Below are 23,261 nucleotides of genomic sequence, written 5' to 3'. Positions count from 1 at the left end.
TTTTACAAAAGCATTAGGTCAGAGGTTTGATATTTTTAGTTCCCATTGACCCAGATTTATTTTTCTCCAAAAATCATTGTTGCCCCTCAAAAGGAGTTCCTTCCTCAGCGATTCTCTTATCTACTTTTTCTCATGTGTCCTTGTGAATACACTGTAACTCATGCTAATGTCTGGGCTGCATACCACATTCCTCAGTTTATTTCTTATCTTTCTAAGTCCTGTTTGCCCCTAGTATCCTAAGTTCACTATTTCTTAGAAAGGGCTTCTAGCTAATAATATCTCTGAAGTCCCTAATGTTTATAAGCTGTAGTAGAATATTGTAACATTACAGCAATCCTTAAATATTTAGCTTCTAACTATTTTAATTATTCCTAAGCCCTAAATTCAGCAAACTCCTTTGCCATAAACACTTTTCTCACAAATAGGCTTCAGATAGGAATTCCTCCCATGGTCTCAAGCTGCGGCCTCTGTGCTCACCCTGGAACACTTTTTTGTAAAAGTCCTTGAACAAATGTCAGTGATTATGAATTATTCTTTGAGCACAGCTGCAGAAGGCTTTATGCCTTCTCCTGCGTCTCTCAAAAACAATAAGCACCTTAATAGTCTCTTCAGTCAACTCAGCCGAGGAAAGGAAAAAACAAGTCAGAATCACAAAATCTAACTCCTTCATTCCAGGTCCATGCCTACAGAACAAAGGGAGAGGGTTTAGGGCCGTGCCTCTATTTTGTCAGTAATGCCTAATGCAGCTCCCGACACAATGTCCCAGTTTGGAGAGGGCCAGACAGGAAGAACTCTCTCTTACCTTAAGAGGACAGGCCTTCTTGATCTATTCAGGGCTTCAGTGGTGTGGATGAAGCCAGCCCATGTTAGCGAGAGCAAACTGCTTTCCCAATTCAAATGTTCATCTTGAAAGGTTGTTGCTGAATCACGACACCGGGATTCTTGGCCCCCGGAGGAGAGGAATTCAATCCAGGGCCAGAGATGAGGCTTGATCGCTCAGAGCTTTTGTGTAATAAAGTTTTATTAAAGTATAAAGGAGATAGAGAAAGCTTCTGAAATAGGCATTAGAAGGGGGCAGAAAAAGTACCCCCTTGTTAGTGTGAGCAATGAAGTTATATACTCTCCAGTGAATCCAAAGAATGTCTGGAGGTTGTAAAGACCTCACCAGACCTACTCCCATAATTTACATTTTAAGATAACAGAATTAGCCAGAAGGTTTAATCCAGAGACTGTCCTCAGGCAGAATACATTGTTGTTATATAATCCTAAGGAATGTAGAGAAGGAAAAGAAGTTTGTCCTTTCTTCCTCCTTGAGAATTCCAGACCCCTCTCTTCTTGGGGACCCCTAGACTTCTTATCAACCTGCCTAGGAAATGACTCTGTCAATCTCATCCCCAAACACCCTCACAGACACACCCAGAATAATGTTGGACCCACCATCTGTGACCCAGTCAAGCTGACACATAAAACTGAACCATTTCAGGGTTTCTGTAGGGAGTTTCCTGCGTGTTGCGCCCATATGCAATACCACGTAGTTAGCTTTTTTCACTTTTCCGTGTCCTATGGACATTGATCCAGTCTATGCTGTTCCCTGAGAGGTTTTACTTCATTGAATTTAGCCGGGCTAGAGAATTCCAAAATATAGATGTGGTGCTGCTGCTGCTGCTGCTCCTAAGTCGCTTTAGTTGTGTCCGACTCTGTGAGACCCCAGAGACTGCAGCCCACTAGGCTCCCCGGTCCCTGGGATTCTCCAGGCAAGAACACTGGAGTGGGTTGCCATTTCCTTCTCCAATGCATGAAAGTGAAAAGTGAAAGTGAAGTCGCTCAGTAGTGTCCGACTCTTAGTGACCCCATGGACTGCAGCCCACCAGGCTCCTCCGTCCATGGGATTTTCCAGGCAAGAGTACTGGAGTGGGCTGCCATCGCCTTCTCCGATAGATGTGCCAGATGTTATTAAATCATCCTCTGTGGTGGGCAAGTAGTTGCTGTTTTTGTTTTCACATCTGATATTTCAAGCAATTTTTGCATCTAAGCTTGTTCTGGGTCAAGACTTCCCAATTTTCAGTTGCAAATTTTTCTAGGACTTCTCCTTCAAAATGTATATAATTGTCATTGAATTTAAAAACTTATGACAGAAATAATACATACAATTTACAGTCTTGTAGGGCTAGAAGCAGTTACCAGACCCTGGTTTTTTTCTTCAGCCATTCCTGCTGTTCTGAGAAACCACTTGCAGCATTTTAGCTCTTTCCCTTAGACATTTGTACTTTCAAATAACACACACAAATTGATATCTCTTTATTTATCAATTGTAGACATTATCCAGTCACTTTTTATCTTGTAGATAGGTATAATTTTCCAATTTAGTCTATAACAGGTTTTACTTGAATCCTAATTCAGAATCTGTGTCGGTTAGGGCTGTGGCAATATTGTTAATCGCTGAGCCAAGCAGTATAATATGCTTACGTTTCCTTTTCTGAACAACATTTGTTTCTTCTGAAGTGAATACTTGAAAATCTTGCTTCAGATTCTGTGAATCAATTACTAAGTCTTTCTTAACTGTAAAAAGCCTGACAACGTAATTTTCTGCACACGTGATCTGGTCATGTCTCCACCACTTCAGTTGTACTCTTTTCCAAGAACCATCAGGGCGAATCCAAGTTTTACAGGGCATGAAATGTACACAATTTGGGGCGCCCTCCTTAGGAAAAGATGCAAAATTATGAATACAAAATTAAGCATAAAAGGTACTATTTCCTTAAGTTAGAAAAGAAAACACAAAAGCTGAAAGCTACTACGAACATCACAAAATCCAGACAACTGATATAACATTTTTAATAACCTTCCAACACACCTGTGAAATCCATTCTCCCCGCCTCCCCCGCTTTTTGGCTGCGTACTTATTATTTCCTTCTGCCTGTGACAAAGGTATTGTAAGGAGATTTTCAGAAGAGAAAGATCATTGAGGGTTCCCTCCAGCATATTTCTTCTTTACTACTGATGCCAGTGCTTGAGGGAGGCTCATGGCTCACCTTCATTCACCCCCAAGGGAGTCTACACAATGGGTGCCAACAGTACCCCCAAAAGCCATGACTGGGTAGGTGGGCCAACCCTAAGGATAAATTGACTGTAAAGCAAATAACAAGGTCCCTCTCCACTCAAGCCAAACCTGTTTTTCCAACCCAATTTCTTGCTCAGATTAAAAAAAATGCCACCTGACACAGAGGAAGATGTGAAGGAGGGGAAACTGAAGTGGAAAGTGATGGTGGTCATCCTAACTGATTATATTATATATATAATATACATTATTATATATATTATATTGTCCTTTGGACAGCAAGGAGATCAAACCAGTCAGTCCTAAAGGAAGTCAACCCTGAATCTTCATTGGAAGGACGAATGCTGAAGCTGAAGCTCCAATCTTTTGGCAACCTGATGCGAAGAGCTGACTCATTGGAAAAGACCCTGATGTTGGGAAAGATTGAGGGCAAGAGAAGGGGGCAACAGAGGATGAGACGGTTGGATGGCATCACTGACTCAATGGACATGAGTTTGAGCAAACTCTGGGAGATAATGAAGGACAGGGAAGCCTGGTGCGCTGTAGTCCATAGGGTTGCAAAGAACTGACTATTATATATGTTGTTGTGGTTGTTCACTGGCTAAGTCAATAATCAGTTAGTCATTTTCATAATTATATAAAAACAACTGTGATCATGGCCTCAGAGACGTTGTGAGGGGCCTCCAGCTGGCCCCTTGCGTTCAAGCCCCCATAGACTTCCTCTGGACCCACTTCTGTAACTTTGGCCCCCTCTTCCGTTCCCCTCCCCCTGCCAGCAGTTTTCCTGGGACTTCCCGGTCGTCCTGAGAAATACCTGGACTGCCTCTTTCTTCTGGGCTGGATCCTCTCTTCCCTGGATCCATGTGCTCTTTCTTGATTTATTCCTCCGTTCTGTTGAAGCATCCCTTCCAGTAGCTTCCTGGCAAAGGAATGCACTCTTTTGGGATAGAAGAGTGGGACTGATCATTTGTGGGAATGTGGAATTCTAGGTTGAAAATGATCTATCACCATTTCCCACGTTTTCCACTTGCAATGTGCTGCAGCGAGAGCTGACCCTATGCTAGGCCTGATCTCTTGGACAGGAAATTCCTCCCCCACTTTGTGATGTTCCCTTTATCCTACGGGTCTGAAAATCACCACTGAAGCCTCAGTGGGGGGCTCACAGTCATTACACTCAGCTCTCTCCAGGCTTCTTTCATCTGGGAGAGAGGAAAGATATGGTGTAAGGGATGCGTGACTGAGAGCCAGGTGCTTGGTGGTCCTTGGGGCCATCGTGAAGGTACTGATGCTATTTCCTCGAGTTCTGTTCCTGTGTCCCATGCTGTGCTCTGCCCTGCCCATTGTCCTTGGGGTTCCTATGGAAACCTCCAGAGAGGTTTGTCCACATCCCCACCTGCATTTGGTTGCTATCACTATTTTTTAATCCCAGCGGTGCCTCTGGAGGTGTCAATTGCTTTGAGCTTTCCAGGTGGTGCTAGTGGTAAAGAACCTGTCTGCCAATGCAGGAGATTTGAAAGATGTGGATTCAATCTTGGGGTCTGGAAGATCCCCTGAAGAAGGAAATGGCAACCCAATCCAATATTCTTGCCTAGAGAATCCCATGGACAGAGAAGCCTCATGAGCTACAGTCCATGGGGTCACACAGTCAGACACAACTGAGGTAACTTAGCAGGCACACACTATTTTTAAAAAGAATTTTAACCATTCTGATAGGTGTGAGGTAATATATTACTGTGGTTTTAGTTTGCAATTATCTGATGACTAATTTCATTATAGGGGACTGGAATGTAAAAGTAGGAAGTCAAGGAACACCTGGAGTAACAGGCAAATTTGGCCTTGGAATACGAAATGAAGCAGGACAAAGTCTAATAGAGTTTTGCCAAGAGAACGCACTGGTCATAGCAAACACCCTCTTCCAACAACACAAGAGAAGACTCTATACATGGACATCACCAGATGGTCAACACCAAAATCAGATTGATTATATTCTTTGTAGCCAAAGATGGAGAAGCTCTATACAGTCAGCAAAAACAAGACCAGGAGCTGACTGTGGCTCAGATCATGAACTCCTTATTGCCAAATTCAGACTTAAATTGAAGAAAGTAGGGAAAACCACTTCAGGTATGACCATTCAGTTCAGTTCAGTTCAGTTCAGTCGTTCAGTCATGTCCGACTCTTTGCGATCCCATGAATCGCAGCATGCTAGGCCTCCTGTGCATCACCAACTCCCGGAGTTCACTCAAACTCACGTCCATTGAGTCCGTGATGCCATCCAGCCATCTCATCATCTGTCGTCCCCTTCTCCTCCTGCCCCCAATCCCTTCCAGCATCAGAGTCTTTTCCAATGAGTCAACTCTTCGCATGAGGTGGCCAAACTACTGGAGCTTCAGCTTTAGCATCAGTCCTTCCAAAGAAATCCCAGGGCTGATCTCCTTTAGAATGGACTGGTTGGATCTCCTTGCAGTCCAAGGGACTCTCAAGAGTCTTCTCCAACACCACAGTTCAAAAGCATCAATTCTTCGGCATTCAGCTTTCTTCTCAGTCCAACTCTCACATCCATACATGATCACTGGAATAACCATAGCCTTGACTAGATGGACCTTAGTCGGCAAAGTAATGTCTCTGCTTTTGAATATACTATCTAGGTTGGTCATAACTTTTCTTCCAAGGAGTAAGCATCTTAATTTCATGGCTGCAGTTACCATCTGCAGTGATTTGGGAGCCCCCCAAAATAAAGTCTGCCACTGTTTCCACTGTTTCCCCATCTATTTCCCATGAAGGGATGGGACCAGATGCCATGATCTTCGTTTCCTGAATGTTGAGCTTTAAGCCAACTTTTTCACTCTCCTCTTTCATTTTCATCAAGAGGCTTTTTAGTTCCTCTTCACTTTCTGCCACAAGGGTGGTGTCATCTGCATATCTGAAGTTATTGATATTTCTCCTGGCAATCTTGATTCCAGCTTGTGTTTCTTCCAGTCCAGCGTTTCTCATGATGTACTCTGCATAGAAGTTAAGTAAGCAGGGTGACAATATACAGCCTTGACATCCTCCTTTTCCTATTTGGAACCAGTCTGTTGTTCCATGTCCAGTTCTAACTGTTGCTTCCTGACCTGCATACAGATTTCTCAAGAGGCGGGTTAGGTGGTCTGGTATTCCCATCTCTTTCAGAATTTTCCACAGTTTCTTGTGATCCACACAGTCAAAGGCTTTGGCATAGTCAATAAAGCAGAAATAGATGTTTTTCAGGTATGACCTAAATCAAATTCCTTATATTATACAGTGGAAGTGAGAAATAGATTTAAGGGACTAGATCCGATAGACAGACTGCCTGATGAACTATGGACAGAGGTTTGTGACATTGTTCAGGAGACAGGGATCAAGACTATCCCCATGGAAAAGAAATGCAAAAAGCAAAATGGCTGTCTGAGGAGGCCTTACAAATAGCTGTGAAAAGAAGAGAAGCAAAAAGCAAAGGAGAAAAGGAAAGATATAAGCATCTGAATGCAGAGTTCCAGAGAATAGCAAGGAGAGATAAGAAAGCCTTCCTCAGTGATGAATGCAAAGAAATAAAGGAAAACAACAGTATGGGAAAGACTAGAAATCGTGTCAAGAAAATCAGAGATACCAAGGGAACATTTCATGCAAAGATGGGCTCTATAAAGGACAGAAATGATATGGTCCTAACAGAAGCAGGAGATATTAAGAAGAGGTGGCAAGAATACACAGAAGAACTGTACAAAAAGGATCATCATGACTAAGATAATCACGCTGGTGTGATCACTCACCTAGAGCCAGACATTCTGGAATGTGAAGTCAGGTGGGCCTTAGAAAGCATCACTATGAACAAAGCTAGTGGAGGTGATGGAATTCCAGTTGAGCTATTTCAAATCCTAAAAGATGATGCTGTGAAAGTGCTGCACTCAATATGCCAACAAATCTGGAAACTCAGCAGTGGCCACAGGACCGGAAAAGGTCAATTTTCATTCCAATCCCAAAGAGAGGCAATGTCAAAGAATGCTCAAACTACCGTACAATTGCACTCATCTCACATGCTAGTAAAGTAATGCTCAAAATTCTCCAAGGCATGCCTCAGCAATACGTGAACCGTGAACTCCCTGATGTTCAAGCTGGTTTTAGAAAAGGCAGAGGAACCAGAGATCAAATTGCCAACATCTGCTGGATCATGGAAAAAGCAAGAGAGTTCCAGAAAAACATCTATTTCTGCTTTATTGACTATGCCAAAGCCTTTGACTGTGTGGATCACAAGAAACTGTGGAAAATTCTGAAAGAGATGGGAATACCAGACCACCTGACCCGCCTCTTGAGAAACCTATATGCAAGTTAGGAAGCAACAATTAGAACTGGACATGGAACAACAGACTGGTTCCAAATAGGAAAAGGAGGACGTCAAGGCTGTATATTGTTACCCTGCTTATTTAACTTCTATGCAGAGTACATTATGAGAAATGCTGGGCTGGAAGAAGCACAAGCTGGAATCAAGATTGCCAGGAGAAATGTCAATAACCTCAGATATGCAGATGACCCCACCCTTATGGCAGAAAGTGAAGAGGAACTAAAAAGCCTCTTGATGAAAGTGAAAGAGGAGAGTGAAAAAGTTGGCTTAAAGCTCAACATTCAGAAAACAAAAATCATGGCATCTGGTCCCATCCCTTCATGGGAAATAGATGGGAAAACAGTGGAAACAATAGCTGACTTTATTTTGGGGGGCTCCAAAATCACTGCAGATGGTGATTGCAGCCATGAAATTAAAAGAGGCTTACTCCTTGGAAGGAAAGTTATGACTAACCTAGACAGCATATTCAAAAGCAGAGACATTACTTTGCCAACAAAGGTCCATCTAGTCAAGGCTATGGTTTTTCCTGTGGTCATGTATGGATGTGAGAGTTGGACTGAGAAGAAAGCTGAATGCCGAAGAATTGATGCTTTTGAAATGTGGTGTTGGAGAAGACTCTTGAGAGTCCCTTGGACTGCAAGGAGATCCAACCAGTCCATTCTAAAGGAGATCAGTCCTGGGTGTTCTTTGGAAGGACTGATGCTAAAGCTGAAGCTCCAGTAGTTTGGCCACCTCATGCGAAGAGTTGACTCATTGGAAAAGACTCTGATGCTGGGAGGGATTGGAGGCAGGAGGAGAAGGGGACAATAGAGGATGAGATGGCTGGATGGCATTACCGACTAGATGGACATAGTTTGGGTGAACTCCGGGAGTTGGTGATGGACAGGGAGGCCTGGTGTGCTGCAGTGCATGGGGTCACAAAGAGTCAGACACGACTGAGCGACTGAACTGAACTGATGGCTAATATTGTGCATCCCTTTAAGGGCTTATTGTCCATTTGTATATCCTCTTTGACACAATGTCTCTTCATGTCTTTTGCCCATTTTCTAGTTGGATTTTCTTTCTTTTATTGTTGAGTCTTTAGATTTCTTTATTTATTCTAGATACCAGACTTTAGTTGAAGATGTGGATTGCAAGCATTTTCTCCAAATCTGTGGCTTGTTTATCCTTTTAGGAAAATCTCACGTCTTTTTCTTTTTGGCTGCATAGGGTCTTAGTTGTGGCACGTGGGATCTAGTTTCCTGACCAGAGATCGAACCCAGGCCCCCTTTATTAGGAGTGCAGAGTCTTAGCCAGTGGACCACCAGGTAATTCCAAAAATCTCACTTCTGAAAAGACTAATGGGATAAATAAAAATTTGGCAAGCCCAATTAAGGAACTGAGAGACAGGGCAAGGCCATTTGAAATAGGAAGGTAAGTGATGCTTTTCCCGTTTTGAAAGAACTTCCGTTGAATTCTGCAAAGTGAGAATGATTATTGACAAATGCTTTAATTAATACATTTAAAGCCGAGAAGAACCAAGGAATGGGGGAAATGGGGAGATATAGGTCAAAAGGCACAAACTTCCATGATAAGATTCACAAGTTTGGGGAATCTAATGTACAGCATGATGACCATATCTAATGATATTATATCATATACCTGAATGTTGCTAACAGAGGAGTTCTTAAATATTCTCACCACACACACAAAAGAAATGCTAAATATGAAATGGGCTGGAAGTGGTAGGTAATACTGTGGAGACAGTCATTTTACAACTTATAAATATATTAAATCAACACATTGTATACCTTCAGTTCAGTTCAGTTCAGTTCAGTTCAGTCGCTCAGTCGTGTCCGACTCTTTGCGACCCCACGAATCGCAGCACGCCAGGCCTCCCTGTCCATCACCATCTCCCAGAGTTCACTCAGACTCACATCCATCGAGTCCGTGATGCCATCCAGCCATCTCATCCTGGGTCGTCCCCTTCTCCTCCTACCCCCAATCCCTCCCAGCATCAGAGTTTTTTCCAAAACTTACACAATGTTCAGTTCAGTTCAGTCAGTTCAGTCTCTCAGTTGTGTCCGACTCTTTGTGACCCCGTGACATGTCAATTATATCTCAATAAACCTGGAAAAGAAACTCAGGGAGGGGCAGAAGACATGGAGTCAGGACTTACTAAGAGGTGATAAAAAAGAAACCATTCTCCTTACCAGACTCTGTAAGTGAAAAGTAGGAGTTGAGATGATTTTGAGGGAATTCGTGTGTGTAGCCAGAGAGTCATCCAGGGGAGAAGACCGCTTCTTCACCTCCTCTTAGCCCAATGTGCTCAGTTGCTTCAGTCATGTCCAACTCTTTGCAACCCCATGGACGGTAGCCTGTCAGGCTCCTTTGTCCAAGGGATATTCCTGGCAAGAATACTGGAATGGGTTGCCATTTTCTTCTCCAGGGGATCTTCCCAACCCAGAGTCTGAACCCAAGTCTCCTGTATCTCCTGCACTGCAAACAGGTTCTTTACCACTGTGCCACCTGGGAAGCCCGTAGTTAAGCTGCAAACTTTGTTGGGATCCTGGAGTGCTATTTGAGAGAGGCAAGAAAAGTGCAGGGAGGCTGTGGATGTGCTCTTATGAATTTCAACTTTCGGAGTAACAGCTCTGGGAAGTCCCAAGTAACAGCAATCTGGAATCTTAATTGGGAAAATGTCCCGGGCAGTGCGTCCACTCCATGGGTTGAGACTTCAGATTGCAGTTTCAGGGGCTCCCGCTTGTAATCACAGGCTGCAAACTGATATCATCAGCAGTTTGCTTGCAAAAATGCAGCACTGGTTTCACTTTACCCTTGTTACAATGTGGTGTGTTTTATCTTGTGAGTCTTAGGATTTCATTAAACCCTGAGCAGCTGGCCAGACTCCAGGGGCCCTAGAATTCCAAAACCCACTCCCTTTCTTATCTCAAGTGCTATGCTTGAGGGCAGGCATGGAATCTAGGCAGTAACTGGACAGTGTCCAGGCAGATCAGCAGCAAGATCAAGGGCCTGCTCTCCTGTATCTGAAGCCTGGACAAGACTTCCTCCCCTTAATTTGCCTAACATCGCAACATCCAGGGTCTTTAGTTGTGGCTGTGGAACTCTTAGTTGTGCCAAGTGGGGTCTAGTTCCCTGATCAGGGATCAAATTCATGCCCCTGCATTGTGAGCACAGAGTCTTAGCCACTGGACTACCAAGGAAGTCCCTATACTTAATCTTTTCTTACTCTAAAAAAATTAAATCCCACCTCAGATCAAAGAAAGAACATTATCTGGATCACTGAAAGTGTAACAGGAGGGAAAGGGGCAGGGTACAACTTTTGAAAGAATGACATAGACCAAGGACACAACATAAACCAATTAGAATCAAATGGGACCAAGATGGCAGAGAAGACTAGAAATGACAGCAAATGAAATGACACACTCAGAGGTCCCGTGACAGTTCCAAGCCACTGTTAAAAGACCAAGGAGTGGTCAGTGGCCCAAATCCTGGAAACCTCCACCCCCTCCCAAAAATAGTTGGATTAATCCTCCCACTCACTCAGTTCAATCACTCAGTCAGGTCCAACTCTGGACATGGACTGCAGCACGCCAAGCATCCCTGTCCATCACCAACTGCTGGAGTTTACTCAAACTCATGTCCATCAAGTCGGTGATGCCATCCACCCATCTCATCCTCTGTCATCCTCTTCTCCTCCCACCTTCAATCTTTCCCAGCATCAGGGTCTTTCCCAATGAGTCAGTTCTACAAATCAGGTGGCCAAAGTATTGGGATTTCAGCTTTAACATCAGTCCTTCCAATGAATAGTCAGGACTGATTTCCTTTATGATTGACTGGTTTGTCAGTCCGTTAGGATTGACTCATTAGCATATGAAATTACCCAGCTTATGAAAAATAACCATGCTACATTTCCTCACCGGACTTGTCCTCTGAGATGGCCCACACTCTGTGGAGTGTGCTTCTCTCTGTATCTGAATAAATCCGCTTCTTACCTATCATTTTGTCTCTCGCTGAATTCTTTCTATGGTGAGACATCAAGAACCCAAGCTTCATTAGGTCCTGAAACCAGGTACCGTGGGTTTTGGCTAGGTCTGAGTCCAGCCATGTGGGTTAAAATCTCAAGCAGGGTTTTGGCTGGGTTTGAGTCCCAGCCACATGGATTTGAAACCCAAACTGAGTTTTGGCTGGGTTCGAGTCCCAGTCTGAGGTAAATGGTTTCAACAGCATATTTGACTAAGTTTTCATCTGTTGGTTCTTTTGTATGTGGGTTCCCAGGAGGACAGGGACAAGTGTCTGTTTCAGACCTGTGTCATGATTGATATGTAAACAATACAAGCCTCTGTGTCACAGTTTTTGAGAAAAATTAAATAGCAATATGGATAATAAATATATTTACAAGGAATGAGTAACAGGGATATAAATTAAACTGCTGTGCTGAAACTAAAAAAAAAAAAAAAATTATAAGGGAATCAGACTTTGGTAGGGCAAACTTATCAAGTAAATCACACCACATATCCAAAGAAAAATTCTGCACAATTATCAGATTTAACAAATTTTTATCAGTCTGCTCCTGATGGCAAAACAGAACTTCTCTCAATGATTATCCTATTCCCAAGATGTCATGACAGATCTTAAGGCATCAGCATCGCATAGCCAGGGGGAAAGCTGTTTTTCCTAGAGAGTTAGCAACTTATGGAAAATGCTCAAAGTTTCATTTATTTAGAGGCATAGAAGGAGAACTGTTTCATCTGTGGGTGAGATCCACATACAATTTATCAGCAAAAAATCCCATCAATTCTACCTTCAAAATGTGTTCAGAATCAAAACGTTTTTCACCAGCACCATGCACAAACCACCATCATCTCTCAACCAGATATTACAATAGTTTTTTCTCAGTTTTATTGGAGTCTAGTTGATTTACATTGTGTCAGTTTCAGGTGTACAGTTAAGTGATTCAGTTATATATATGCTGTATATATACTCATTCTTTTTCAGATTTGTTACCCATATAGGTTATTACAGAATGTTGAGTAGTTTCCTGTGTGATACTGGAAGTTCTTTTTAGTTATCTATTTTATATGCGAAAATGAAAGTCTCTCATTGTGTCCAACTCTTTGTGACCCCCAAGGTCTATACAGTCCATGGAATTCTCCAGGTCAGAATATTGGAGTGAGTATCCTTTTCCTTCTCCAGGGGATCCTCCCAACCCAGGGGTCGAACCCAGGTCTCCCACATTGCAGGCAGACTCTTTACCAGCTGAGCCACTATGTAGCAGTGTGCATGTATGCTCGTCCCAAGCTCCTAATTTATCTCTCTTCCCTCCCCCCCAACCCAACTCTGGTCCCTTTTCACAAAATTCACAAGAGTCACATTGTCACAGTTAAAATGTAAATCAGCCCACTCACTCCTCTGCTCTCACCCCCACAAAGCCTGCCCCTCTAAGTCAAATCTGTGACGATAGCCTACAGGCCCTGAAGAGTTGGAGCTCCAGGTTTCCTAGCTGAGTGTCATCTACTTCTCCCTCACCTCCCTTGGGCCTTTGCTTGGATATCAACTTCTCACTAAGATTATTCTTTTGAAAAATAAAAAAAAGTATTTATTTCTTATTGCATCAGGATCGTTTGTTGCTGCAGGCTTACCTGCCCCCCAAGGCATGTGGGATCTTAATTCCCCAACCAGGGGTTGAACCCGTGTTCCCTGCCTTGGAAGGTGGATTCTTAACCATTGGACCACCAGGGAAGTCCCTCAGTAAGGTTGTTCTTGACATCCTAGTCATGACAGCCTGTTAAAAATTGACCTTATTGTACCCATCTCCTTGCTATATTGTCTTCCTTAGCATTTTATCACTGTGTGACATTATATGTGTTTTACTCACTTATTCTGTTTATCTGTCACCCACTAGAATATAAGCTCTGTGACCAGGTCCTTTCTTATCTGTTTACTTCTGCAGGATGTCTCTTCTGAAGGAGGGGGCCTGGCATATTGTAGACACTGTTGATGAAAATAATCAATAAGCCATAATAAGAATAGAAAAGAATTCTCTTTGAGCCTAGCTGAGGACTATAGCCCCGAAGCCAACTTCTCAGATTTCTCTGAGAAATTAACTGGTCCAGAGTTTCAGCACAGTTTTCTATTGTGTCAGAACATTAAATAATTCAGAAATATGTTTCTTCCAGATTTTAAAAACAACCAGACCAAAACATACACAGTAAGAAGCATGGCCTTGGCACCTGGGAAGGGAGTCTCATGGTCAAAGGAGGAGCAGCACTGGCATCCCAGGAAGAGGAGAATTTCATCTTTATTTTTGACATGGACATTCTTTACTTCTGGTCAGTGTGTTCTTCCCTCTAAATAATTAAAGTGGATGCACAATGTGTATTTGATAGTTCACAAACACTTTGTCATAACTTGGCATACAATTCAAGTTAGCTCATAAAAAAGCCAGAATGACTTTCCCATACCTCCATATGTGACATTTTCTTTTATCAACACCCAATAAATGTTTTTGAATGGATGGGTGAATGCTTGTGAAACCGATTGGTGTCATTTCAGGTGGGGTCCAAAGAGCTCCAATATTGTAGTCCTTTATGTTTCAGTTCAGAGCAGAGTTCAGCAAGAGCAAAGTGGTAGATAAGCTATTTATTAGACTAGGATACTTAGGGGCCCACAGTCAGGTGGGCGAGAAATGCTGCACCCTGAAAACTTAGTGGGCTGCAGTTTTTTAATCAAAGGGAAAGCAGCAGAGGGGGAAACCCTTCTTTGTCTTTCTTGAGTTGACGTCATGCTTCCCTCATCAGCTCCTCCTCCAAGTTGAGCAGGGGAGTTTCCCTGTCCCTGTGTGGTCAAGCTAGACCCACAAATTATTGTTTTTTGTGTATTTAGAGAACATGTACTAGGGATCATTAACTGACTGAGTTCACTGGGCACTCACTATGTAGGTCTTATGCAACCATTGTTTTATTGTTTTGGGGCATGTCCCGTGCTTCTGTTGCATGGTTCTGTTATTAAGCAAACCTTGAGTAATCATTAACTTATGGGGGTCTCCCATATTTTTCTAATTACAAACCCTTAGTGGGATTAACTATTTAATCACCTATTTTGTCCCTTCATTCTGTCCCTACCACTTGGATAAATGAATGGAGAAACATACAATGTTCTTTGTGGGAAAGATTCAATAAAGCAAAAATTTGATTACCCCCCAATTAATGTGTGAATGTAAAGCAGTACTGTGGTAGACACAAAGATAAGACAGCCAGACCTCACTTCCAAAAAGGACTTGGTGCCCAGTCATGGGGTGTGTAACCTGTACACACAACACAGCCACTTCCCCTGAGGCCCCATCCCTGCTGTGATAGCCGTATCAGCTAACTGAGCGAGATCAGGTAATAAAGGCCCCATTTCCATGAAGCAATGGGCAGCTCTGACAGCCAGTGCAGTCTGAACCCCTAGAAGCCCCTGTCGGATGTGCTAAAGCTTTGTGGGGTCTTTGTAGCTCTAACTTCTCCCTCTACCACCACCTTCTCTCCCCTTCCTTCACAGGTGTGAACCCTAAGAACTAAACTGTACCCCATATTCAGTCTCCACATTGATTCCAAAAACCCAGCCTGTAACAGATACTAATCCAAACACCGAATAAATGCAAAGCAAGAAAGCAAAAGCATACTGGAAAAAACCTAAATGTTTATCATAAGGGAAAAAGCTTAGTCAATAAATTATGGCAAAGCTTATGAAATGAGATGAAGTTAAAAAAGAAATAAAGGACATTTTATGAACTGATATGGCCAAATAGTCTTAATAAAATGTTAAATGAGTTTTAAAATGCAATTATCAGAGCACAATCCCATTTAACTAGAAAATAGAATCTGAAATGTATTTGCTTTCCTTCTTCCCCTTTTAAGATACTAATAATCTTTCCTATGAAAAGATTGTATGTGTGAATTCAGGGAAAACCCCTTAGAGGGATTTAGAGAGCTGACAGTATTAAACTGAACCCCTTTCATGAAAATAGTATATTCAGAGAGAGCCCAGGCTAGGGTGTGGAGCAGCCCTAGGCTGGAATTCTGGCTCTTATGCTTACCAGGCGAGTGATCTTGGGCAAGTCACAGGATGGTTCTGAGCCTAAATTCTTCATCCAAAATTCCTCCCAACAATCTTGTGGGAATTGAATGGTTAATGCAAATGTCTGGCACAATCCTCATCACAGATTTGATGCTCAATAAATTCTATTCTTTCTCCTGGATCCTCCCTTTCCATTCCAGCGAGGGGGTCCTATTCTCCACCACCTCTTCCCTCCATTCAAATGAAATGAGGATGTAGCAGGGAAAAGCCAATTCTCACTCCATGTTGGAACTGTTTCTCTGAGTTGGATTTTGTTATTATAATCATACATAAATACCTGCCTCAGAGCATCTGCCCCTCTGCCTGACTGTTAAAGTGTTCAGGACCCTGTCCATCTGTGGATGGAAGGAAGGAAAAATCAACACATCCCTGCCTGAGGTTTGCCATTCTAGGAGATATTTGCAAGACTAATAGCCTTTTTACTTTGTTTCCTCACCCCTTTCCTGACCCCATCTCTGGTCTATAAAAGAAGATGGTTATTTTGAGACATTATTCTGCCATCTTCTGGAAGTCCAGTGCCTGCTTTCTGAATAAAGTCTTTTTCCTTGCCTCAACACCTTGTCCCTGTCATTTAGTGATCAGAGCAAGCTTGGACTTGATAACAAGGAGAGCTGGCCAGAACTCAGGGAGCTTGCTGGCTGAGGCCCCAGAGGAAGATGTCAGGGGCCCTGGGTCAGGATTGAGCAAGAGTAGAGCAAAGGACTCCTCTGGACCTGGGTTTGCAATGATGGAGATGTCAACAATTCCGAGATGTTCACATCAAGGAAATGTAAGGCGGTGTGGGACAGAGGAAGAGCAACACTGGAACTCTGGTTCCTTCTGATCCAATGTTTCACTGCCAAATAGTAAAATTAAGGAAGTCACTGGAGGTCTAAAAAAGTCCAGCTGCCCTACACACGCCACCTCTGCCTGAGTTTTGATTTCAATTCCTTCTTATTAGTTACTGCCTCAAATTGAGGAAATGGGAGTTTCCCAGTTTATAGACTCTTGGTCATTCAGACACAAAGACTAGCAGGTCTCCACTCAGGTGACTCTTCCATCGGCCACCCCCATCCCAACTGTCCGGGATTTCGTTTTTTCCAACTCTGGTCATTGCTGCACAAAGAACTCAAGAATCACAGCCTCTTGACTTCTCACAGGTAAAGGGGCTAGGGATGCATGTGAGACTAAAAGGGCAGGGAGGATGTCAGAGAAAGCAGGGAGAAGGGACCATGGGTCTTTGGTGGAACTCAATGGTAAGATATATAAGGGGGCAGGTTGGGGATTTAATGACTCATGGGAGATTTTCAACTCTATTCCCTTCATTGGATTTGGATTAAATTAGGGAGAAGGCAATGGCACCCCACTCCAGTACTGTTGCCTGGAAAATCCCATGGATGGAGGAGCCTGGTGGGCTGCAGTCCATGGGGTCGCTAAAAGTCGGGCACGACGGAGCGACTTCACTTTCACTTTCCACTTTCATGCATTGGAGAAGGAAATGGCAACCCACTCCAGTGTTTTTGCCTGGAGACTCCCAGGGACGGGGGAGCCTGATGGGCTGCCATCTATGGGGTCCCACAGAGTCGGACACAACTAAAGCGACTTAGCAGCAGCAGGGCAGCTACAACCTTGGTCACAAACTGATACTTACAGTCAACCCCTTCCCTAGCCTGGTTCTAGCCCTGTCTTCAGCCCCTACTCCAGCCACATCTCAAACCCCATACCAACCCCAGTGGCAGCTTCACCCCCAGAGTTCTTACATCATTAAAAAAAAAACCTTGGGGGCAGCCCAGCAGGACACACAGGATCCTAGGAACTAGGGATGAAACTCCTGCCCTGTGAAGTGGAAGCATGGAGCCTTAACCATTGGACTGCCAGAAAATTCCCAAGTTAGCTTGACTCTTAACACCAGCCTGCCCCTCTCCCCCACCCCCCGAAAGCTTGAACCTCAACTCTGTCCTATTTTCAACTTCAGCACCAAGCCTATGTCTATCTCCATTCATGGCTTCAACATGAGTACTGATCCCTATACTGACCCCAGCATGAGTACTGATCCTAGCAGGAGACGCAACCTCGGTTCCAGCCCCAACATCAGACCTAGTCCTAGCAATGCATTTAGCTCCAACTTCACCTCCACCATCACTCCAGACTCAACCTGACCCTAGCTCAAACCTCATCCCTGACCCCACCTCTGACCTCAGCTGCAAACCCAAGCCCTTCCCATTCCTAGCCTTCACCATGGGTTCCTTTTCAAACCTCACTCTTTTCTCATCTCCAGCCCTGCCTTGCAGCTCCTCCCTGGTCCCCGCGTTCCCCCTTTAATCCAGCTCCTGCCCCGGCCTGCCTACTGCCTCGGCCTCCACTTCTGCTCCAACAGTCTCAGAGACCGTGTTGGTCCAAACATGTCAGTGAAGTACGAAGACCTTCAGTACTTGGAGAGTGAGAAAAAAAGCCAGAGGCTTGCAGAAGGTAAAGGAAAGGGGAAACAGTCTTTGCTAAGCTCTTCTTAATATGTTTAGAAGGCTTTCTGCTGTCAAGTGTGTCACGTCTGCACCTCTACCATGTGTCCTGGTGGGGTCCCCCACTCTGAAGGGGGTCAGGGCCCAGCCTCTGGGGGACCCGGTATGAAGAGGATTCAAGATCCATAGTGGGCCTGACTTCCTGTGCGCTGAGGAAGGGCAAAAGCGTAAACTGTCTTTCTAATGTGTTTTCGCCCTTGAGTGTGAGCTTGCCTTGTGGGCCTAGAGTGTGGGCTGCCCCTCGCTCTCTCTGGGTCCTCCTGCTACCTCCCCAACTCTGATGAGAGGACCTTACACATCGCGATGGTCCTCTGTGTGTCTTTGTGTACACATATCCCCAGGCATGTGAGGGGCCCCTGTATCTGAGCACTGGGGCTGGTCCATGAGGAGTCAGAGACCTGGACACCCCTGGTCCCCCAGTTCTCATCCGGCCTCCCACCAGCATGAGCTGCACTGGCCTCCTCCCTGAGAGGTCCCTGTGGCCCCATCCTCAGCCCCGTCTGTCCCACCACCTGGACCCCCTCCTCCTGACACCCTCTCCTCCTGCAGTGCTGTTTTCTTCCCAGACCTTTCTGAAGCGGCTCCTCTCCAGCCCTTGCCTCCTCCTGCTCTCCCTGGGCCTCAGCCTCCTGCTGGCCAGCATCTGTGTGATGGGATACCAAAGTGAGTGGCACATGATGGGCAAGGAAGAGAGAAATAACGAGGTGTGGTGGGGATGCTGAATGCAAGAGTGATTGGATGAGGATGACTGCTGATTCTGTCACTTGTCAGCTGGGGAATGTTGTCAAATTATGTCCTCTCTCTGAGCCTTAATTGCCTCACTTGCAGTATAGGACCTCTCCTTTTGGGTGGGGTCACTGAAGGGACCCACGAGATGATGCATGTTAGGAGCCCAATGCTGGCATAGAGAGGGCCTGACAACCCTTAGCACTGATTGTCCCATCCTCCTGATCAGATTTCAAGTTTCAGAGTGACCTGCAGACCCTGAGAACAGGTTTCAGTAACTTCACTTCAAACAGTATGGCCGAGGTCCAGGCACTGAACTCCCAGGGTGAGCCTGGCATGAAAGGGGCTCTGGATTGAGGTGGGGTGGGGTGGAGCAGGGGTGGAGGCTGACTCCTGAGTCCCTGAATCCTCCAGGTGGCAACTTGCAAGAAATGATAACATCACTGAAAGCTGAGGTGGAAAGTCACAAGCAAGAACTGCAAGCTGGTGAGACCCTCAGGGAGAGGGTGTGGAGAGGTGGGGGCTGGGCTCTCAGACTGGAGGGTGGGGGATGGGAGCAGTAACAGGGTACTGAGTGCCCTCCCCTCCAGCCCGTAGCTTGAATGACAAGGTGCTTTCTCTGGAGAACAGGCTGGAGAAGCAACTGGAAGAACTCAAAGCAGGTCAGGCCCTTACTGCCTTCTACCTGGGCATGAGGTGTGTGGGAGGGCAGGGCAGGGGCGTTCCTAGGCTGGGTCCTGGGCACAGACCCCCAGTCTCCAGGGACTCATGGAGCAGAAGCCACACCCAGGGCACTGTACCCACTGCCCATCTGTGTGCATCCCAGGTGATTCTGAAATGCTCCTTCAAGTCCAGCAGCTGGTCAAGAACCTGAACTCCCTGACCTGCAAGATGGATGCTCTCAAGAGCAATTGTAAGAGCTGTGCGGGGCATGCCTGGAGCCAGTTCCTGCCCACGTCCCCCTGGGCAGCATCTCAGCCACTCCCCCAACCCCGGCCCCTTAGGCTCTCAAAACACAGCCTGCTGTCCCACCAACTGGCTGGAGCATGAAGGCCGCTGCTACTGGTTCTCTTCCTTGGTGAAGCCCTGGCCAGAAGCTGAGAAAGACTGCCAACTGAAAAATGCCCACCTGGTAGTCATCAGCTCCAGAGATGAACAGGTGAGCCCCTCAAGCTCAGGTCCCAAGACTGGTCTCATTGGCATCACCTGGGGAGTTTTAGCAACCACTGCAATCTAAGCCAGAGTCTGAGATTCCACTGGTTCCGGCATTGGGATCAACACCCTGAATTTCCTTCATGGCTTTAATGAACCCATGAAGTTCAGAACTGATAGTCCAAGGAGCGGGCCTTGGGGCGGGGGAAGTCACCGCTGCCCTTCTGTCGTCCCAGGATTTTATCCAGGCCAACCTACGTCCTTACTTCACCTGGATGGGCCTCAGTGATCAGGATGGAGTCTGGAAATGGGTGGATGGGTCGGACTATGAGACCAACGTCAAGTGAGTGCCTTGGCTTTCTGTACCTTCTTCATTCTTCAGCTCTGCTCCTCCAGGGTCTGGCCCACAGCCCCTTCTCTCCAACCTGGATTCTGTTCTATCTGTTCTTCCTAGCTGGCTGTTTTCCTCTCACACCAACCCTCCCCCTCCCCAACCAGGAATTGGAAGCCAGGCCAGCCGGATGACTTTCATGGGCATGGGCTGGGCGGGGGTGAGGACTGTGCCCATTTCCACCCCGATGGCAAGTGGAATGACGATGCCTGCCAAAGACCCTACCGCTGGATCTGCGAGGCTGGACTGAGCAAAGGCAACTAAGAGAGTGGCCCCTGCCTGGGAAATGGCAGGGTGGGGAAGGGGGACCCTTCTCCTTGTAGGAGAGCAATAAACCCTGGGAGATTAGAGCACTGCCATTGATTTGAGGTTCTTTTTGTCCCCTTAACTTTGAAAAGACTATCTAGAGTTCCTAAGGTATTTTTAAAAAATTTCAGCTTTATTGAGGTATAATTGACGTATGAAATTGTAAGATATTTAAATATCAGGCTTTGATACATATATACTTTGTGAGAGGATTCTCGCATCTAGTTAATGAACATATCCATAACCTCACGTTTATTATTTTTCCTAGGTGAGAATACTTAAGTTCTACTCTCAGCAAATTTCAATTATAAAATAGTGCTATCAACTATGGTCACCACATTTAATGTTAGATTCTCAGCTATAAGACTTTTATAGCTGAAAGCTTGTTCCCTTTTACCAAACTCTTCCTATTCCCCTCAAACTCCCGCCACTGGCAACGACTTTTGCACTTTTAATTTTTTTTCCTGACTTTTTTTTTTAATGATTCTGCAGATAAGTGATATCATGCAGTACTGTCTTTCTCTGTCTGGCTTATATTACTTGATATAAATACCCTCTAGTTCAATTCATATTGTTGCATATAGCAGGATTTCCTTCTTTGTCAAGGCTGAATAATATTCTGTCATTATATATATATGATGGAATTTATATATGTATATATGATAGAATATTATATTATTCTTTATTCCTTCATCCACTGATAGACACTTAGGCTGTTTCCATATCTTGATTATGGTGAACGATGCTCCAATAAACACGGGAGTGCTGGTATCTCTTTGATACCCTGTTTCAATTTCCTTTGGATATAAACCCAGAAATGGAATTACTGGATCATATGGTAGTTCTATTTTTCATTTTTTGAGACATTTCCATATGCTTTCCATACTGGCTGTACCAATTTACATTCCCACCAAGAGTGCATAGATGTTTCTTTTTCTCTACATCCTCACCAACCTAAGGTTTTTTTTTAACCTGAAAAATCAATTTTACTGAAGTGTAATCCTTACATAATAAAATGCATCACTTAAAGAGTAGAGATGACTTTTGGTGTGGCCCAAAAGGATATTGTATATTGGTGTTGATATACAAAACAGTGTTATCAACTATGGTTACCATGTTTTTTTAATGTTAGATTCTCAGACCTTATTCATCTTATAACTGAAAGTTTGTTCCCTTTTACCAACCTCTTCCTATTCCCTTCCAACCCCCAGCCCCTGGCAACCACTTTTCCACTTTCTGTCTTTTTTTAATGATTCTGCAGATAAGTGATACCATATTGTATTGTCCTTCTCTATCTGGCTTATAGTACTTGCTATAAATGCTCTTGAGTTCCATTCATGTTGTTGCAAATAGCAGGGTTTCCTTTTTTCACAAGGCTGAATAATATGCTGTCATTTTATACATACCTTTATGTATATATTGGATATGGGCTTCCTGGGTGACACTAGTGGTAAAGAACCCATTTGCCAATGCACAAGACGTAAGAGATGCAGGTTCCATCCCTGGGTTGGGAAGATCCCCTGAAGGACATGGTAATCTACTCCAGTATTTTTGCCTGGAGATTCCCATGGACAGAGGAGCCTGTTGGGCTACAGTCCATAGGGTCGCAAAAAGTCAGACATGACTGAAGCTCCTCAGCATGCACAATATATATTGGCTATATGGTAGAATATTATATATAGGTATATATGATATATAGATCATATATACTATTTTCTAGTAGTCATGTATAAACGTGAGAGTTGGACCATAAAGAAGGCTGAGCACCAAAGAACTGATACTTTCAAACTGTGGTGTTGGAGAAGAGTCTTGAGAGTCCCTTGGCCAAGATCAAACCTGTCAATCCTAAAGGAAATCAATCCTGAATATTTATTGGAAGGATTGATGCTGAAGCTGAAGCTCTAATACTTTGGCCACCTGATGTGAAGAGCTGAGTTATTGGAAAAGACCTTGAAACTGGGAAAGACTGATGGCAGGAGGAGAAGGGGGTGAAAGAGGATGAGATGGTTGGATAGCATCACTGACTCAATGGACAAAATTTTGAGCAAACTCTGGGAGAGAGTGAAGGACATGGAAGCCTGACATGCTTCAGTCCATGGGGTCACAAAGAGTTGGACAAGACTTAGCCACTAGACAACAAACTAATGGAGTATTATATTATTCTTTATCCATTCATTCATTGATAGACACTTAGGTTCTTGCCATATCTTGACTATTGTGAATGATGCTCCAATGAAGACATAAGTGCAGATACCTCTTTGATAGCCTGTACAGAATCTGCCTGCAATGAAGGAGACCTGGGTTCTATCGCTGGATTGGGAAGATCCCCTGGAGGAGGGCATGGTAACCCACTCTAGTATTCTTGCCTGGAGAATCCCCATGGACAGAAGAACCTGCTGGACTACAGTTCATGTGGTTGCAGAGTCAGACATGATTGAGAGACTAAGCACAGCACAGCATGGCAGTTCTATTTTTAATATTTTGAGGCACTTCTATATACTGGCTATACCAGTTTACATTTCCATCCACAGTGCTAAGTGTTTCTTTCTCTCTACATCCTCACCAATCTAAGATTTCTTTAACCTTAAAAATCAGCTTTATTGAGATGTAATTCTTACACAGTAAAACGTGTGTGTGTGCTCAGTCATTCGTTGT

General features: G+C 44.3%; 1 protein-coding gene and 1 long non-coding RNA gene across 4 annotated transcripts; one reads left to right on the top strand and one right to left on the bottom strand.

Moving 5' to 3' along the window:
• Positions 1–1,003: 1,003 nt before the first annotated feature.
• Positions 1,004–10,172, bottom strand: LOC138414947 (uncharacterized). The gene is made up of 3 exons (XR_011247025.1): positions 9,605–10,172; positions 3,873–3,977; positions 1,004–2,701 (listed from the first exon to the last, which is right to left on the bottom strand). It is a non-coding gene; the product is annotated as an uncharacterized lncRNA (long non-coding RNA).
• A 6,270-nt stretch (positions 10,173–16,442) lies between these two features.
• Positions 16,443–21,638, top strand: LOC138414945 (C-type lectin domain family 10 member A-like). Of its 3 annotated transcripts, XM_069542821.1 has the most exons (10): positions 16,443–16,672; positions 17,791–17,981; positions 18,581–18,694; positions 18,987–19,082; positions 19,172–19,243; positions 19,348–19,419; positions 19,584–19,670; positions 19,762–19,916; positions 20,146–20,252; positions 20,408–21,638. In XM_069542821.1, the coding sequence occupies exons 2-10, from the start codon at positions 17,915–17,917 to the stop codon at positions 20,562–20,564; spliced, it is 927 nt and encodes a 308-aa protein (XP_069398922.1). In that variant the 5' UTR covers positions 16,443–16,672; positions 17,791–17,914; the 3' UTR covers positions 20,565–21,638. The 3 variants fall into 3 exon arrangements, with proteins under 3 accessions (XP_069398922.1, XP_069398924.1, XP_069398925.1); XM_069542823.1 differs by lacking the exon at positions 18,987–19,082 and having other exon boundaries at positions 16,503–16,672; positions 20,408–20,932; XM_069542824.1 differs by lacking the exon at positions 18,581–18,694 and having other exon boundaries at positions 16,504–16,672; positions 20,408–20,932.
• Positions 21,639–23,261: the final 1,623 nt, after the last annotated feature.

The sequence above is a fragment of the Ovis canadensis genome, chromosome 11, assembly GCF_042477335.2.
Source record: "Ovis canadensis isolate MfBH-ARS-UI-01 breed Bighorn chromosome 11, ARS-UI_OviCan_v2, whole genome shotgun sequence".
Taxonomy (NCBI): Eukaryota; Metazoa; Chordata; class Mammalia; order Artiodactyla; family Bovidae; genus Ovis; species Ovis canadensis.
The sequence above is the reverse complement of the archived record's forward strand: the minus strand, read 5'-3'. Positions and strand labels throughout refer to the sequence as shown.